Here is an 18291-nt window from a genome sequence, read left to right as displayed (position 1 = left end):
ACACAAAAACTAAAGATTATATTAAAGTATTTTAACATGTTAATGCCAAAGAATCCCTTTTTGAAACATACTTAGTAAGATAAATTCTTATTGAATTGAAATTCAATAAATATTCAAAAAGTTTTAAAAAGTGTGCTATCAGCCTTATAAAGAGGAAAGTGTTAACTCACCAATATGTCAACTAGTGTCCTTCTCATAGGTTGTAACTTTGCTTTATTCAATGCAATACACACTGGGATACCCTTAAGCAATTTATATACTCAAATTTTACTGAAAACATACTTCCATTGACTAAAAGTTCTTAACAACATTTATTCTCTTATGAGAGGTGCATTTACCTTGAATCGAGAGAGGCTTACACTTGCAAAAGCTCCTTTCACTGGCTGAAAACTAATTTTGAATTCTTTTTATAGAGTACTGCATTATATAAGCTTTAGGGCCCCAGGATCTGCCCCTGGCTAATAATTTGAATGGCATTCTTAGAATTAATTTTTCAATATATTCCTACTAAATAAACGTTTCAGAATCTAGCAAATGCTTAACAGAATACAACTACGCAGTGTAGTGTAGGGGGAAGAATATGAATCTTTTAATAGATACACCTGTGACCTAAATCCCAGCTCTACCCTTTCTTAGTTGGATATGCAATATCACACATACCTTACAAGGTCTCTCTGAGCCTTAAGATTTAAAATCATAACAACATCTAAAGGTTGTAAGGATCTGAGGTAATTATAATTCAAAGCACCTAAAACACATTAACATAAGGTAGACATTCAACAAGTTGTTGTTACTAATGTTATAAAGCAATTTCTCATACTATCCATAAACTGGAAAGAAAAAAGAATTTATCATGATTACTTTCAAGAGGACAGACAAATACATACGCAAGGTTGCCCAGTTAAGAGTTGCTTCAAATAAGAATGACTTGCAATCTTATGTTAAAGAATTCCTCTTAGCAATGAAGCCTTGCTTTTATCGAAAAATATCTCTAAAGGAGCTTGTATTTTCTTAAAGTAGGTAAAGATATTCCTTTGAAGTCCTTATTCATTTGCTCAACAGTAACCTTTCACATTTAAAAAGTAAATTTGGGTCCATTCCTTTTTCAGTGATCACAAGTACTAAATGAATGAAAGTCACGAAGTTTTACTTAACTACATTTTCAACTTCAGACTGACTTTAAAAAATAAAGGAATGATTTCTAGTAGCAAAAGGTCTGAATTAGGGGTTAAAGCAACTAAAGAATCAGTTCTCAATTTACTATTGTCTCAACTTGGGCAAGCAGGACTCTTCTCAACTTTAAAATGGCTGGATTTTAAAGCAGTGGTTAATAGAACTTTTCCAAAATGAAATCTTGTATACAAATGCCAGGTTCTGAACAGCTTTAAATAACAAGAGAAGGAGATTTTTGAAGCTACACCTAATTCCACTCCTCCTATGCCTCCAGGGTCCTGGAGACGCTCTTCAAGTTTGAAAGTAACTGTCCTACATAAAACATAATACATTTTTTAGTTGAAAATTCTGACTTTACGATTAGAAAATTCATTCAAATGTCTCAGTGATACCACTGTTTATTAGAAAACACTTCCTGATATTTCTTTTAATCCTCACAACTAATCTGTGAAAAAGACTGCTCCAGCTCCCATCTTAAAGTTGAGAAAATAAAGAGTGTATTAGTTCATTGGTTCCACGTTGTTGGATACTATTGTGCTGCACTGACAAAGATCAATACAAAAAGACTTGATGCCGCCTCTAAAAAAAACATACACATTCTAATAAAAGAGATACAGACTATTCTTTGAAGACTTTTTGGATAGGAAGAAAAATAGTATGGTAGTTAGCATGACAGGGAAGACAGAAAAAGAACATTTTCCTTCTCTGAGACCTGAGGTAAGGCACTGAGAGAATGAGTAAAGATACAGGTTAAAGGCTACAATTGAAAAAGAAAGCTGAAGAACTTACACAAGATAACATTAGTTTTTGACAGTGAAGCAGTAGTTAAGTTTCTGGAAGAAGACAGATAAGAGAATTCTCAATAAAGAGCTTAAGACCAGTGATTAAAGTCTGGAATAGCTCACACAGGAAAAGAGAGAGGGAGTTTACCAGGGACACACACAAAAAAACTGCCAAGGGGCCCTAAGAGTCCAGCTTAGATATCACTATCTTCCAATTTTCCCCAAGAGTGCACAACAGCCTAAAAAATATAAGCAGTGAAGACAGATGGATGGAATGATCCAAGATACTTTGTGCCATTTCTGGACTTGCTCTAGAGAAAGAAAAAGAGGCAACTAGTAACTGGCATCATCATTTGGAGAACAAAGGGGGTCTTCTTGAGGACCAAGAGCACATTAATGTGAGAAGGAAACAAGCAGAAAGCAGAACAGAATAATTAAATAATAACAACTGGCATTTACTTACAATGTCTACTTTGCAACAGGTACTATTCTAAGAGCTTTACATGTATTAACTATTTTTACAAAGTAGGTGCTATTGTTTTCTCCTTACAAAGGAGGAAAGAGGTTAAGCAATCTGCTCATTATTATAGCTAATAAATGAAGATATTAGGATACAATGCAATATTGGAGTTTAAGATTTCTAAAGCAATGGAATAACAAGCTCTAAGACAGAGTGAACACCACTGTAGTAAGAGGAGGCCAGGACCATTTGATCATCATTGTATATAGTGCCTGACCTCCAGTAGGAACACATAATAAACGTTATTTTTTTTTAAAAGATTTTATTTATTTATTTGACAGAAAGAGATCACAAGTAGATGGAGAGGCAGGCAGAGAGAGAGAGGGAAGCAGGCTCCCCGCTGAGCAGGGAGCCCGATGTGGGACTCGATCTCAGGACTCTGAGATCATGACCTGAGCCGAAGGCAGCGGCTTAACCCACTGAGCCACCCAGGCGCCCAATAAACGTTATTTTAAATCGAATCAATGTCTATGCCACAGTGGATACAATTAAGATCTTAACTGGAATGAATATCTGTGAGGAAGGTATTAAAGTCTTCAATGACTGAAGGAACATGTTTAAGAAGTTAGAGACAAGCATAGGAAATGTACAAAGAGTAGTTCACAACGGCCCAAGCCACAAAAAAGGATGATGAATGTGGTAATATATTGTATGTGGGCCCAATGATTCAAGGATTACAAGGAAAACAGACACCTCAATTTAAGAAGATAAGCCAGTATTCTCAGGGCAAAGCCAGGTTTCAGATGAAAAGGCAGTAAGGAATTCTGAGAACAGGCTGAAGATACAGAGAGTCAATCCGCAATGAAAGTAGATTACAGTGGACAGCTAAACAGGTTGGGAAGAAGGAACCATGGTGGAGGGAGTAAACGGTAAGAGTACAGCTAGTTAACAGACAAGACTGGGCCACGGGTTTAGTCTTCTGAAGATTAAGCCAACGGTACTGCAAATGCATCATACTATCTTTACTTTCAAGTCATTATTGTTTCAGAAGACCAGATTGACTTCAAATCATTAATGATTGACTACATCTTAAGACTTCACTTACAGTGGCAAAAACAGCAGTAAACATTTCAGAGTACTACTTCCATCAACTTACCCAATTAATCAATTACTATGGTTTGGCTTAAAGGATCAGTTTCTCATTTAATCATTCACTAACCACCCACACTGTGTCTAACACGATGCTAAATATTTTGTGGTTCAAAAGGGTGTCTCGTGTAAGTTTTGGGCAGGGACCACACTCTAGTTCACGAGTGAAAACATAAATAAAAGGAAGGAATGGAAAAAAAAAAAAAAGGGAGGAAACGAAGAAAAACAAAATGTATTTTTAGATAACATTTAAGTACACAGTAGAATGTAAACACCAAATGAATGTGTATGCAGACATTCATTTATTCCTTCAATAAAGTTACCTAAGAAATGACATATTTACTTCAATGATTATGTAAGAATCATTACTTGAACTTTTTTTAACTACCCCCAAGAGCCAATCGCATTCTTTTCAAGTGCCCCAGTGGTACCTAATCCTTTATCCTTTGAGACTGACTTTTTAGTGTGGTTCAAATCGGCCCTGCAGGCTTTTCAGAATAAAAAACAGTACCCAAAAAATCACAGCATCACTAAAGCAAGCAAACAATATTATAATACAACTATTTGCAAAAATAACAATTTTAACATTTAAATTGTGGCATAATCATGCCTAAACAGTAACCACAGCTGAATGCCAGACAGGGTACTAATGCTTTTTTTTTTTTTTTTTTTTTTTAAATCTCTCAACAACTGTGTGATAAAGGTCCCACTGATAATTTCATTTCAGAGGAGGAAACTGAAGCTAGAAGGGGTTAAGTAACTTGTTAAAGATGATGTGGCTAGGAAAAGGTGTAAATGACATTCAAAATCTGGCAGCCAAAAGCCCACCATACTCTATTATACTCATTCTATTTTTTAGTCATACTCCTAACACTGATGTTCACTCTGAAGGAAAATTCCGTTAAAGACTATATATAGTTTTGGGGCTAGGTGGCTCATAAAGCCTCTGCCTTCAGCTCAGGTCATGGTCCTGGGGTCCTGGGGTCCTGGGATCAAGCCGCACATTGGACTCTCTGCTCGGCAGGGACCCTGTTTCCCCCCTCTCTCTGCCTGTCTCTCTGCCTACTTGTGATCGCTGTCAAATAAGTAAATAAAATCTTAAAAAAAAAAAAGGCTATCCATAGTTTTACTCTTAATGAGTAGTCAAAGAAATGCAAACTAAAGCATTAGAGTACTATTTTTTCACCTATGAAATTAAGGATATAAAATGTTGGCTAAGACACTGCTACACAGTAGAAACCCTGACAGGTATAATTAATTCTGAAGAATATTCACTTACGAGCCAGATTAGGATCCCAGTTCTGCCATTTACAAGCACAGTGACCTGAAGCAAATTTCTTAGGTTCTCAAGGCCTCCTTTGTAAAACAGAGGATAGTAGTAGTACTCTATAGAGTTGTGCAAATGAAATGAGTTTACACAAGCCAAGCACAGAGAACACTGCCTGTGGCCCATGATAAGCATTCACTGAGGGTTAGCTATTATTATTCCTACTTTTCTGGAGGTCAACTGGCAATATGTACCAATTTTGCTTGGCTTAATAACTCCATAATCATGGATAGGTTCAAATATTTATGTGCCTAAATAAACATAGTTGCATTATCTATAACAGAGGAAATATGAATTAACCGGAATCGATCAAAATACCTGGCAGTTGGGAAATGGTTAGGCAAACTGAGGTGCCACAGAATACTAGTCTTTACAGATCATATCCTTAATATATTTAACGTGAGAATACTGCATTTTTTAAAAAGCTTTTTTAAAAAAAAACTGATATTGTACCTCAATTTTACTGGGAGCTCAGAAGTGTATGAAAGATTAAAAGAAAATACAACAAAATGTAAATGTTGCTTATTTAGATGTGATTTTTATTTCCTTATTTATAAATTTAGATACTTAAGTATTCTATCATGAATATGCATTATTTTTATAATTAGAAAACCTACTAAAATGAATTCATTGCTTTGACAGATTATGACTGAATAGTTTTCACAATACACTGATAGACACTAATTGCAATTCCTATTATACCTCAGAGATTTGTGCTTACTAGTAACTTTACTTTTTTGCTGCATTTACAATGAATAAATGAGATCTATTTTCAAACTTGCATTATTTGAAACTACAAATTGTCCAGTAACTTTTATAAAAATTTAAGAAAACTGCTAACAAACATCAGATAATCTTCACTGAAAATGAGATAAAAAATTATCTGATAGTTGGAAGCAATTTAGAAAACAAAGGGAGGACATACTTTTTTTAGTCTTAACTATATAACCTTGATGAACTAGAGAAATGCTGTTATTAGCTACATTTAATGAATGATGTACAAACAAACGAAGCTTTCTCTACCTTGTCTCAATGAACTGACCTTATTTAAAAGGCCAAATTCTACATTATATTCTACACTCTAAAATAATTTCAAATTCAATACTGGTACTTTAATTTTCCAGGCTCCTCTGAACTGCCATCTAGGAAGGTAATGCAGAATATAAACACCTTATAAATAACTACTTTAAGCTTTTGTTTTTTAACTTCTAAAGCCAGAGAGGTACTAACAGTTACAACATAGCTCGCTGTCCTGAAACTATCAAACAGAAAGAATCAATCTAAGTACAGGCAACACTTTAATGAATCTGTTATACCTTACTCCATAATTTCTCTGTTAGAGAATGAAAAATTCTTAATTCCCCACCCTGTGTGATTTGCAAGACTATTATTCAGGTTTCCTGTACATATTTCAGGTAGTCCTAGACAACAATTACTTTCTCTAAGGAAGAGAAATCTATTATGAAGATCAAAGCTGTTCCCCCAAAGCTAGCAAATTTTACAACAGCTAGGAAAAACAAAAACATTAACTGTTCCCAATTGTAAATGCAATTGCTGCATTTACAATGAATAAATGAGATCTAATTTCAAACTTGCATTATTTGAAACTACAAATTATCCAGTAACTTTTATAAAAATTTAAGAAAACTGCTAACAAACATCAGATAATCTTCATTGAAACTTAAACTCTTGCATTAGGTACATCGCATATGATCTTAAAACTCATCTCTTTCTAATGTCATTCACTCTGCGGTTTCCATCTAACAATAACCTCCACATCACTCACTGTCTATGCTACACAGGTGGAGCTCTGTGAAGCTCATCTAGGATTATGAAGTGGACATCTCAAAGATTCTTCACCGTGATTTAGCATGCTTTGTTAATCGCTGAAACAACTTTCAGATCACACTCTAAAGACAATCCCTTTCACAATGTGACTGCTAACTCTGAAGACTAAGGTAAGAAAGGACTATTAGGAGAGAGAAGAATATTTTCAAACATAGCCTTTCCAATCCAATCAAATTTTTCAAGCCCATATGGACAAAACCCATGTGAAAGTACAAGTGATGAGGAATGGCTTTTCAAAGGTAAGGACAAAAGGTTCACCTGACAGCAACTAATCCTACATAGTGGAACAAAACTCTGGAGTGAGACATTCAGCAACAGCAAGGCAAGAAGAGCAGGAACTTCTTGGGGCAGCACTCTGATCCAAATCCATATAGCTTCCAGGAGTTTCACAACTACAGCCTCCTTCCTTAAAAAAGTTTTGTGGCCCTTGCTGTTAATTTTGGGTACCAGGAAAAAAAAAAAAAAAAAAGATGTGAAATGACATGTATTTTGTGCCGGGCAGGAAAACTTATAAACTGAAATAAACTCTAACTCCATCAACAATTTTTAAATCCAGAGAGTCCCTATTGTTCTCCATCTTAAAAATAAGTAATTTCTCTTAAAACCTTATGAAAAGTTCTACTTAAAATTGTGCATAAAACTGTGTTATGAACTTTTAGTCTTGTGAACAATGATGAAGGCACACTTAGAATATGCATTCAAGACACTAAAAAGAGCCTGATTTTACTGATGGGACTGTATCTGGAATAGGCTTACACGTATATAAAATAACCTCTAAGTTCACTTACCACTCTATTCTGCAATGAAAACAACCTCAAAACATATTTTTACACTTTTTACACCTCAATTTCATAAAACAGAATCTGAAATGAGCACCTGAGACCTTTGGTTAAACTACAATTTTCTTAAACTACAGTACCTACGATATATCCAAAGATTAATGCAAATACTATAGCTGTAAATAATGTACATATGTACACACATAAATACTATTTCTTCTTTACAGAATACTACACATTTACTACTAGAAGACTGCTAACCTGGAAGAATAAAGAAATTTTGAAATGTCTATAAGATACTCAAACATTCACCAAAGGGTAAGTCATGAAATATCATACAACTGAGGCATGTATCTATTCTTAATGAGGGCTCAAGGAACCAGGACTTAAAAATTTTTATATTAAAAAGTATAAAGGTTCTTTTCAGTGGAAACTACTTATGAAGATTAACTCACAAAATGAAAAATTATGCTTTTAAAAATTAGCTGACATTAAACTGAGTATCAAACACAAATCATTTATAAACTTCATTAAAAGATTTTAGAAAATTTTAGATGGCAACAAGTTATGAACAGAAAAGGTCCAAATTAGCTCACAACCATAAACACTACTTTTTAAAAAATCAGTTTCAGCACTGCGTGCTATCATACATTATACTCTTTTAACTAAAGGCATAATGCAATTCTCTCCTGTCTCTTCCAACAATATACAACATCCAAAAAGAAGAGATCTTGAACTTCAAGCAGTACTTATTTCAAGCTCCTAGAACGGTGCCTGGCACACAGTACTCTTTATTTATTGAACAAATGAGGAAATGAAGACCAGGGGAAAAGGTAAACCTAAAGAGACGACAAAGCTGATCATATTTAAAGGTACAACTGGTCAATCACAATATTAACAAAACTGAGTTAATGTTATATGTGAGCTATTCCACATTTTCGCAATAAATCTGAACTAGAAAAACTCAGACTTCAAAAATGGCAAATTTTCCCTAGAAAACTTGTATAAAACTATTTAAAATTCATAACAATTCTAAATTCTGCTCAAAATGTTCACAACTGACTTAGCAGCAAAGCTAACATTACCCAAAAATTCATAAACCCAGCTCATTTTATTACAAGGGAAAACACACTAATCGACTTCATTAGGTCCCTTTGGTATTAGTAAGTCTTGCCTCAGTACAAATTACACTTCTGAAAAAGCGTGCTTAAAAAAGTGAATTCAAACCTCATTCTCCCCCTTCACAAGGTTATGTTTATAATCCTAAAACATTCAAGATCTTTCTCTAGTTTTACTGTTCTAAAATCTTCAGTTCGATTGCTAGTTTGTCTATCTTGACGTATACCTGTTACTGTAGCGATGTGAGCAAGTATGTCCAGTTTCTGTTACAACAGTTTAATTGCTTGCCATTGGCTATCTGAATCAGGTATGACATCCAAAGTTATACTCTACATGCTTAATACTTCAACCATATGACTCAACGTAATGCTAAAAAAGAAAGTTTCTAAACAACACGTTTGCTGTCACTAAAACTATATAGAGTAGAGCAACTCGGGGTAGTGACGACTCGTTCTTTTGGGCTTCCATGGCTAAGAAATGGAGACACAATTGTCCAATGTGTTTTCTCTTGCTTCCCCTTGACCCTCCTTCGAGTGGCGGGGCAATTCCTGCACAAGAGAGTTTGTAAAGTGCTCTGGAAGCCTGTGGATGAAAGAGGCTATAATTACAGCTGATGTTAGTACGTTACTACTGAGCATTACAGGGAACCACTGTCACTGCGTCGGGGGTAGACTGGTGGCAAAACCCTTCCTGAGGAGGGGAAGAGAGAGATAGAGGACAGTCCCCTTCATCATCCTAAAGGTCTGACTGGCCACCTTCGGGGCTAGGTTATTTTTCAAACTGCAGCGAGACCACACGTGAAAAGTTACACACGCCCCATACACGGAGGACTTCCACAGCCCTCGTCCCTGCCGTCTGGTGGTCCCGGGAAGTGAGCAGGGAGAGGAATACTAGGGGTTGGGCCTATACCCCAGGAATGTGCGAAGGTGCTGGGACCGGCCAAGGGGCCCTGGCCGCAGCCGACGCCCGCTGGTTGGCCGGAGCAGCAGCTCCCGGGCGGGTTCGCGGCGCCGGGCTCCGGCGCGGGAGGGCGGCCGCGCCGGGGCCCCGCGCCGCCCCGTTGCCGGGAAGGCTCGCGCCCCGCGGCCGGCGGCGTGGGGGAGGGGAAGCCGGGCCTGCGGCCTGTTGGGGGAGTTCAGCCCGGGCCTCGCGTGCGGCTCTCCGCCGGGCCCCCGGCCCTGGGGTCCCAGGCGCCGAGGAGAGACTCACCGGAAAGGCCCGGATCCGCATCTTGGTGTCCTTCCGGCTGCCCGTGCCTTTGCTCAGATTCGACATGGTGCTCGTCCCCTCCCCGGCGGCGGCTTCGGGTCGCACTCCGAGGCGCCGGTGTCACATTTAAGGCGGGCGGGCAGGCGAGGGGCTACGCTGGGGGCGGCGGCGGCGCGGCCCCCGGGCTGGGCTGGGGAGCTGGCCGGCCGCTGGGCGGCCGCGGCGGGGGCGGCAGCGGCTCGGGCTCTGGCGGCTCGGGCTCGACTGGGGGGCTGCGCTGGCGCGGCGGCTCCGCGGGGTCCCCCTCACGCCCGGCTCGGCTCCCTTTATCGCGCTCCTCCGCGATGGCGGCGGCGGCGGCGACGGACAAACATCTCACTGCGCAGGCCGAACGTCCTCCTCCTCCTTCTCCTCCTCCGCCTCAGCGAGACGAGATCCGGCCCAGAGGGTGGAGGGGGGAGGAGGAAGGGAGGAGAGCCGGAGAGTGGAGAGATTGGGGGGAGGGGGGTGGGAGGACGGGAGGGGGAGGCAAGCGGCCGCGGCGGGAGGGGACGCTTAGATCTCGCGAGAGGAGGGCGAGCGCGCTGCCCCGGGTGGGGCGGGGCGAAGCTTGGGAGCGGGAGGGGTCAACAGGAGGGGAGGAGGGAAATGAGAAGTTAGGGAGTGGGAGGGACCAGCAGGGCGGGGAGATGGGAAAGGGGCGGGGCTGAAGGCGGGAGGAGAAAGCTGCCTTTTTGAAAGGGGAGCGTAGGAGACGAAGCTATGGGCGGAGGTGGTTGCTGATTGGTGGAGCGCGGAGGGGGGGGTGGGGCCCTGATCACGTGGACGGGGTGGGCGGGGGAAGTTCAGAGAGCCGCAGCTGGGTCTCAGTAGTGGGCTGGGTCTTCCTGGGCTGGGCCTGGTTAGGGTCTGGCCGGGCTTGCCCGGGGGGCAGGGCCTAGGGCCTAGGCTGTGGCCGGGGCCGGGCCAGGAGGGGGGCAGTCTCGGGGAGGAGCTTAGGGGAGCTAGGTGGATAACTAAGTCCTAGAACTGGTTCTGTAGTTTTCTAGGGCAGGTGAACTAGGGAGGGTTACTTGAGCAGAAGCCGGCAAGTGGAAAGAAGAGTTTGTGCAGGAGTTACCTGCAGTTGTTAGAAATTAGCGTACTGTATGTATACGAGGTCGTCGGATCGGATGTGCACAATCCTCTCAGGACTGAGGGGTGGAGATGTTAATCCACAAAATTTCCTTAAACTGCAAAAGCCCTAAGACCTCTTGATTCATTGATCTTTCCTAAGGGAACCCAGGACTTAATAGCGTTAAAATCTCTTTTTCGTTATCATTGAAGTAAAATGACAGCTCCCTTCATGTAGTGCAATATTTTGGTAAGTGCTGAAAAATAGAGGATAGGGTGATAGAAACCTGTCTTTAACCTGCCAAATCATGGTTACCATTACCAAGAGTGTTATCGGTTTGAAAGCCAAAATTTGATGTAATTTTGGAGGTTTTTTATTTTATTTTTGTCATTGTAGCCAAAAGGTCTAGTTGGATTCATCAGTTTTGCCCTTTATCTTTTTAGCTGTTATGAATTTTGCTTCCCAATATAACTCTTCGCTGAATTGATATTATATTTGCACTTCTGACACTGCAAAAAAATATGTGAGTTCTCACTGAAGTCTGTAATCCTTTAATTAAGAACCTATTGTTGGGATGGATAGTTGCATATGGAAGTTGAGGTTTTAATACTTCATTTATTGTAATACTTTTTAATACCTTTATAAAAGCTACGGTGTTAATGCTTTTTCACTGCATTTGGAAGCTGGAATTTTATACTCTTTAAGTAAACAAATGTTCTTTTTGTGTGTGTGCGATAAGGTTGAATTTGGCCCAAGTTAACTTAATCATGATGACCGAATTTAGGAATGTTGTGCTTTCGTCCCCTATTTGGTTGACTACTCCTTATTTTCTTGCTTTGTTTTCTGGTATTTGCTAACTAAAATTTGAGTCTAAGAAATAAGGATATTGCTTGAAGCAATACCTCTGTAAATACTGAAGCTAAAAATAGGTCACCAAGAATTGGGTTGATAAGGTAGGATTGGGAAGGGCTCTGATATAAATATAAGATAGTAGGAGTCTTGGGTAGGAGTTTATAATCTGTATGCTGATTGGATCTTCATTTCCATAATCATTAGAGTATAATAACAACTGAATGTTTTTCTATTGGTTGCATTATCGTATGGCCCAGTTTCCTTATAATAAAAGACCATCATTTCTAGATCCAGCTCTATCAGTTTACTAGCTATATTTTGTGTCTTTTTGGGCAAGAGGCCTCATCTGTAAAATGGGGGAAAAAATAATACTTCTTTCTTGGGCTACTGTGAAATTTAGATGATTAACACATTTTTAAAAGCCCTAAGAGCAGTGCTCTGCATGGAGGAGCACCTCTACACCCATTGGCTATTATTATCATGGGTAATTAAGGCCAAGGGTATACTATCTATTCTCCTTCATTCAGTATGTATTTTTTTAAGTACTTGTATCCTTTATAAATGAATCTTATTTTAAAACTAAGTCAGTTTCCAACATTTGGATTTCTCAGAACAATAAAACATTTTTCAAAAAGCTGAGGAACTAGTACATGCTTGGCAACTTTATTTTGGCAAGTAAGAGCATTAGAAAAGAATAATTAGCATAGACTAGCCTTGTTATCTTGTTTTTCTAAAAAAAGTATTTTAACCATGGAAACAAGAGAAGGTAATTTTTGAATAAAGGACGTTTTTGGTTTTGTTTTTGTTTTTAATAAAGATTTTATTTATTTGACACAGAGGGAGCAAGAGAGACACAGACCAAGTACAAGCAGGGTGAATGGCAGGCGGGGTAGAAGGCGGCTCCCTGCTGAGCAAGGAGCCTGGGATTACTACCAAGCTGAAGGCAGACCCCTAACAGACTGAGCCACCCAGGTGCCCCAAGGATAGTTTTTTAATTAATTTACTCTTATGAAAAATAATACAGTGAGCTGATTTTTGTTATTTCATCATGAACCTGAGAAAAGGTAATGAGCCAGCATTTAGGAACCTTCTGAATTAGTACATATTTCCATGTAATTGCAAAGCATATAATCACCTTTTAATTGATAATATATTTGTTTTGTGAACCCAGATTTTTTCATATGCTGGTTTTGCTCAAGCAAAATTTGACTGCATCTTAAAAGAATTATTGTCAACTGCATCTTTTGTTAGGCTTTTATCCACAATAGGCTAAGAAAAACTCTTCAAAATGAATTTGCCACTGACATTAAGAAATCCACTGCTAATTTATTTGTTCATTTACTCAAGAACTGCTTATTTAAGTCTGCTAGATGTTAGTCACTAAGGGGAATAAGACACACGAGACCTGCCATCACTGAACACAGAGTCCTTTTCACATCTCAAAATTTGGAAACCACAGACCCAAGTTGGATTTGGCAACAACTTCCTATACACTCCAGTCCTGAAATCAGAGATTTTCCTGCCTAGAAGACCAGCAATCTCAAAACATGTATGAAATATTCTCTAAAGCTGCAGACTATTCTTCCATATCTAATAGAGTTCTGTGATTTTTAAGTAGCAAATGAACTTTCAAAATACTAGTTTTTATACCAACTGCCACCTGATCTAGCAGAGAACGCAGGGATGCAATAGGAACTCACTAGATGTTGCAGGCCTGCTGGGTGGTATTCTTACTGATGCTGACCATGTCCTGACACAGGAGAACAGTGGCCCCATTTTCATTTATTTGTATGGAACATGTGCAGTCAGAGAAGCCAGGAGGCTGAGTGGGCCAGTGCCTTTTCTACATCCCAGTCTAAAATAGCACGGGCTGTGAGAAGCCAACAAAAGGAAATAGCCTCTTCTTGACCATAAGTTTCTAGGTATCCAGGATACCAACCCATTTTAATCACTAATTTGATTGTATAGATATTGAAAGAGCTGACAGCCTACCAATTCAATTAGACCTGTTCAATGGTTTTGAAGAGACAAAGACTGTTAGGGAAAGATGTATCGTTTTCAGATTAAAAGGAGGAGGTTTAGAGATACCATCACTTCATTGAAAATAAGGGCTAGATCTTCTACTTTCTTCCTTGTCTCCAATAGACAACCAATAGGTATTGTAGGCCATTTAATTTATACATATTTATAGAGTAGTAGCATTCATATGTGCTTCTAAGATGACATGTTATAGGAGCATCCTGTTGAGAATGTAACCCCCAAAACTTACATATATGAAAACTGTAGGTTTTCTGTATGTACATTTTCTACTTTGTCCTTAATATATACCTCCAGAACAAGAAGCCTGTGAGATGTGAGGGCACGTGAGAAAAGTTACATCTTGAATTAAAAATCTTAAATGTCTGTTGTATCATAAAAACCCATCTCCATTTTCATCATTTTGTCATGCTAAATAAGATCATCTCACGGGCAGCTCTGGAAATTTTGTAGTTAGCCTGGGCAGTGTTCTGTCTTTCATATTTATCAAGCAAGTTAATATTGTGGAATAAAAATATCTATACAGCCAACTGAATTTAACAATATAAATTCTTGTTTAAAATTATAGGTATTGCCTGCAATTTTGTAATTTTATTTTGAAGAAAAAGAATTTATTTTGTGGAAAAAATTTCCTCTTACCGATAGCAGTAACTATGTCAAGAAACCTCCAGAGAGCAATTATGAATATGTATTGCTTTCCTTCATGATAAGTAAAGTACATGTTGAATTTTATAACTCATCATCTCTGTCTTTGTGAAGTAAGTTAATTTTGGAGTTGAGATAAAGCATGGTTCCAAAGAAGCTATTAAATTTTACACTAGATATAGTAATTGTGTGAATTATAAATACAATGGTCAGCAGTTAGCAAATGTAATAAAATAACATTATTGTCAAACTTGTTCGATAAGCTATTTACCTTTAGTTCATAGTTAAATGGTATTCTTTACTATATCTTGAACTAGTAAAAATCAAAATTTGGATAAAACAAAGGAGTGTTGGTAGAGGTGAAGAATAACCTTTAAGAGACTAAAAAATAAGAAAAAAATTGTTTGGAACAATTTCTAGCTACATATTGATATAATGAATTAATTCCTAAAGAGAAATTGCTTTGAAGTTACTGGTTTCTGAATCTTCATCTGGCTATTGGGCAGAAGACCCACTGAATGGGCAGTTTTGAGAAAGACAACATGAGCGCCTTCTTAAATGAAACTGGCAACTCTAATCTAGTTGAAAATCTTTTAAAGAATTTTCATTTATGAGACATTGAAAGTAGTACTACTCTACTACTGAAATCCTAATCTTTGTTGAAGAGTGCCTATCTCTCCATGAACATTTAGCTTTGGGAAAAAGTTGCTTTAGATGCCTGGATTGTTAAGGTACTTCCGCATTCTTTAAATTAATTATTGTAATGATATTTGTCCTTTAATTGGGGGGGATGCTTTCTCTTACCATCCTGATTTCTTGTCTGTGCATTGACAATACTTTAGACTGTGAAATAATATAGCACCATGGGTAAGAGTGGAAACTCCGAAATCAAACTACCTGGATTCTAATCTGCATTCTGCAGTGTATCAGGCGAGTGCCATTCATTCCCATCAGTAAAATTAGATTAAGAGTAGTGCCAACTTCATGAGGCTAGTATGAGGATCAAATTAAATAATGTAGGTAAAGTTTTTGTATAACACTGGCCACATAGTTTGAATCCAAGGGCTATTAGTGATTATTCCATGGCTAATTACTAATACTATTTTTTAAAATATTTATTTATTTTAGAGAGAAAGCAAGCACAATCAGGAGGGGCAGAGGGAAAGGAAGAGAGAATCCCAAACAGACTCCATGCTAAACGTGGAACCTGATGTAGGGCTGGATCTCTTGACCCCTAGATCATGACCTGAACTGAAACCCAGAGTTGATGCTCAACCAACTGTGCCACCCAGGGGCCCGACTAATACCATTTTGACCCTTTAGTCTAGGTTTGGTAAATGACAGACAAGTGTTAACTGGTTTCTAGATTCATGCAGTCACTGCAGCACCCCATTTGCTCCACCTATTATACCCCAGTGCCCAGCCCCATCACCTGCTACATCCGTATCTGTACCTATATGTCCATCCTCTCAATTGCATCCATTTTCCAATCTGCATTCATCTTCTTGGCAACTTTTCCTCCTTCTGGCCAATTCACTAGCTTTCTCTTATCTGGGGAGGAAGTTCCCCAGTTATCTGTCCTTATAGACTTAGGAGCAGCAAGGCCCCTAAAAGCAAATGAAAAGAGGAAACAGTGGTGGGAACTCTGCTTTGACTTCCAAACCAGGTCACCATCTTCAACAAACTTTCAATTACTGACACTGTCTTTGTGCTTTGAGATTTGGTTTCACCACAATTCTAGGAGGAAAACTTTAAATCTGTCATACTTCTTTGAAGGTTAAATAAGAGACTTTTAAAAATAAACACACAAAGCAATGTATCCCTACTCCTCACTATCTTTCTTATACCATGTTCTTTCTTGCTAAAACTTACAAATGATAAACTTTGGATCTGTAAGTCACGTATGGGCCAATTTATCATTCCCTTCCCCACTGCCCTGTCACTCTTGTCATATACAAGAGGATGGCTAAGCTGGGCCTTACATCATAACAATAACTGAAAAATAAGTACGTGGCAAACTAAATTCATCCTTAAGATTTTGGTCAAAGAGTGATGCTATATTATCTGGAATATTTTTATGTCTACTGATAAGAAGGCAGTTCTTTCCATAATTGGGCCCAGACTTTTAGAAGCCAAAGAAATGGTCCATGTGGCTCTTATTGAATCAACTCATTCACTATCAGATTTTGGTGAACTTCAACAGCTAGCACGTAACATGATACTAATCAGTGATATATGGGAGCGAGTGACTGGGTAGGAATAGGGAAGGATTGCACATTAACTGAATATAAGCAGTATCGCTTTTTAAAACAAGCCTGCAGACTTTCCTCTATAGCCATACCTGGCATGTAGTTTGAACTCAAAGATTAGCAATTATCTTATGGTTTTATCAAAGCACTCAAGTAGATGAGCATCTGAGGAAATAGATGAAATCAGAGGACTATTAACAACTAAAATTTTTCAGAAAAAAAGTACATCTGAATTAGCTAAGTTATTTTTTTGCTTCCAGGAACAGAAAACCTATCTCAAATTGGACTAAGCAGTTATCAAATCCATTATGTCACGTAAAAGAAGTCCAGACTTAGTACGGGTCCCAGGCATGGTCCAACAGGGCTCTGGCCCAGCTCTCTGGCAATTCTCAAGGCCCTGCCTCGGGGGGGCGGGGGGGAGGCACCTTTAGGTGTTATGGGTAACTCTTCACCAGACACAACAAAGTCCAGACTAGAAGAAGAAGAGAGACTGTGTGTTACCAGATGAGAAACTATGCCAAGAAGCAGCCCAGGAGACACTCTCATGGTTCACTGGCTAAGACTAGGTTACATGTCTATTTTAACACACACAGTGTCAAGAGTGAATAGGCAGAGTTTATACTAAATACTGGGGTAAAATACTGTGAGTCAACTACTACCACCTATGTGTACAGAGCACATTTATCTGTGAAGAGATTTTTACATAGAAATTAATGAGTTTGAGGAAGTTTGGTGGGAAGTGTGTGTGTGTGTGTGTGTGTGAGAGAGAGAGAGAGAGAGAGACAGAGAGACAGAGAGAGACAGAATAATAGGGTGTTTGGTTAATGAAGTGGGCAAGGGAGCACAATCTTGGGCCTTGAAATACACTGAAAGAATAACCCTTAAACACAGATAAGATCAAAGAGAAGAACATCAGAGTGAGGAACCCATAGAAATGTGCAGCTTGTTTCAAAAACACACCATGGACATGCACATTTACACAGACACCTGCACACTCCTTTCAGGGACTGTAAGCTTCTCTTTCAGAGGTGCTGCAAAAACCTTGTTCTTTGTTCCCTGCTTCGTGAGATGTATAGACAAAGGTAGCCACAAGCAAATAAGGACAAAATGGTTGCCCACATCAGGCAATTTGACAGGTGATGAAGGGACCTTGTTACCCTCCAAACTCTCCCCTCTAAAAACAAAACAAAGCAAGCCAAATGCACAAAAACACAGATTAAACCAGCCATCCAGTTAGGTGGGCAAGAGAATTAGACATGGGATACTGTGTGAGAGGCGCCTAACTGTCTCTCTGAACCCCAAAACACTCCACTCTCAGCCCCAAAGCCAACAAACGGTCCCACGATCGGGTAAAGCGTTAGGTTCTGAGATCTTTCCAAAAGTAAATGCTGTGGGAAGAAAACTACATTAAGCCTGCAACACCTTAGCATTAATTATTACATCATAGAAACTAAGCGTACCTGGAAACCAGCAAATTCCCTAGAGAGGCAGGATCTTTTAAAAAGGGAAAAGCAACTTTATCAATTCACCTGTATTCCCAACAAGACA

At 38.9% G+C, this 18291-nt stretch overlaps 1 protein-coding gene across 1 annotated transcript in view; it reads right to left on the bottom strand.

The window, feature by feature from the left end:
• CUL3 (cullin 3) overlaps window positions 1-9987 on the bottom strand; it is a 90910-nt gene extending 80923 nt beyond the window's left edge. Inside the window, exon 1 of the mRNA XM_059167894.1 lies at window positions 9847-9987. Within this exon, the coding sequence (XP_059023877.1) occupies window positions 9847-9912 (66 nt within the window). The 5' untranslated portion in view covers window positions 9913-9987. The remainder of the gene's footprint in view (window positions 1-9846) is intronic.
• Between the last annotated feature and the right edge of the window lie 8304 nt (window positions 9988-18291).

The sequence above is a fragment of the Mustela lutreola genome, chromosome 3 (genome assembly GCF_030435805.1).
Source record: "Mustela lutreola isolate mMusLut2 chromosome 3, mMusLut2.pri, whole genome shotgun sequence".
Classification (NCBI taxonomy): domain Eukaryota; kingdom Metazoa; phylum Chordata; class Mammalia; order Carnivora; family Mustelidae; genus Mustela; species Mustela lutreola.
Note: the sequence above shows the minus strand (reverse complement) of the source record. Positions and strands in the feature narration are given on the sequence as shown.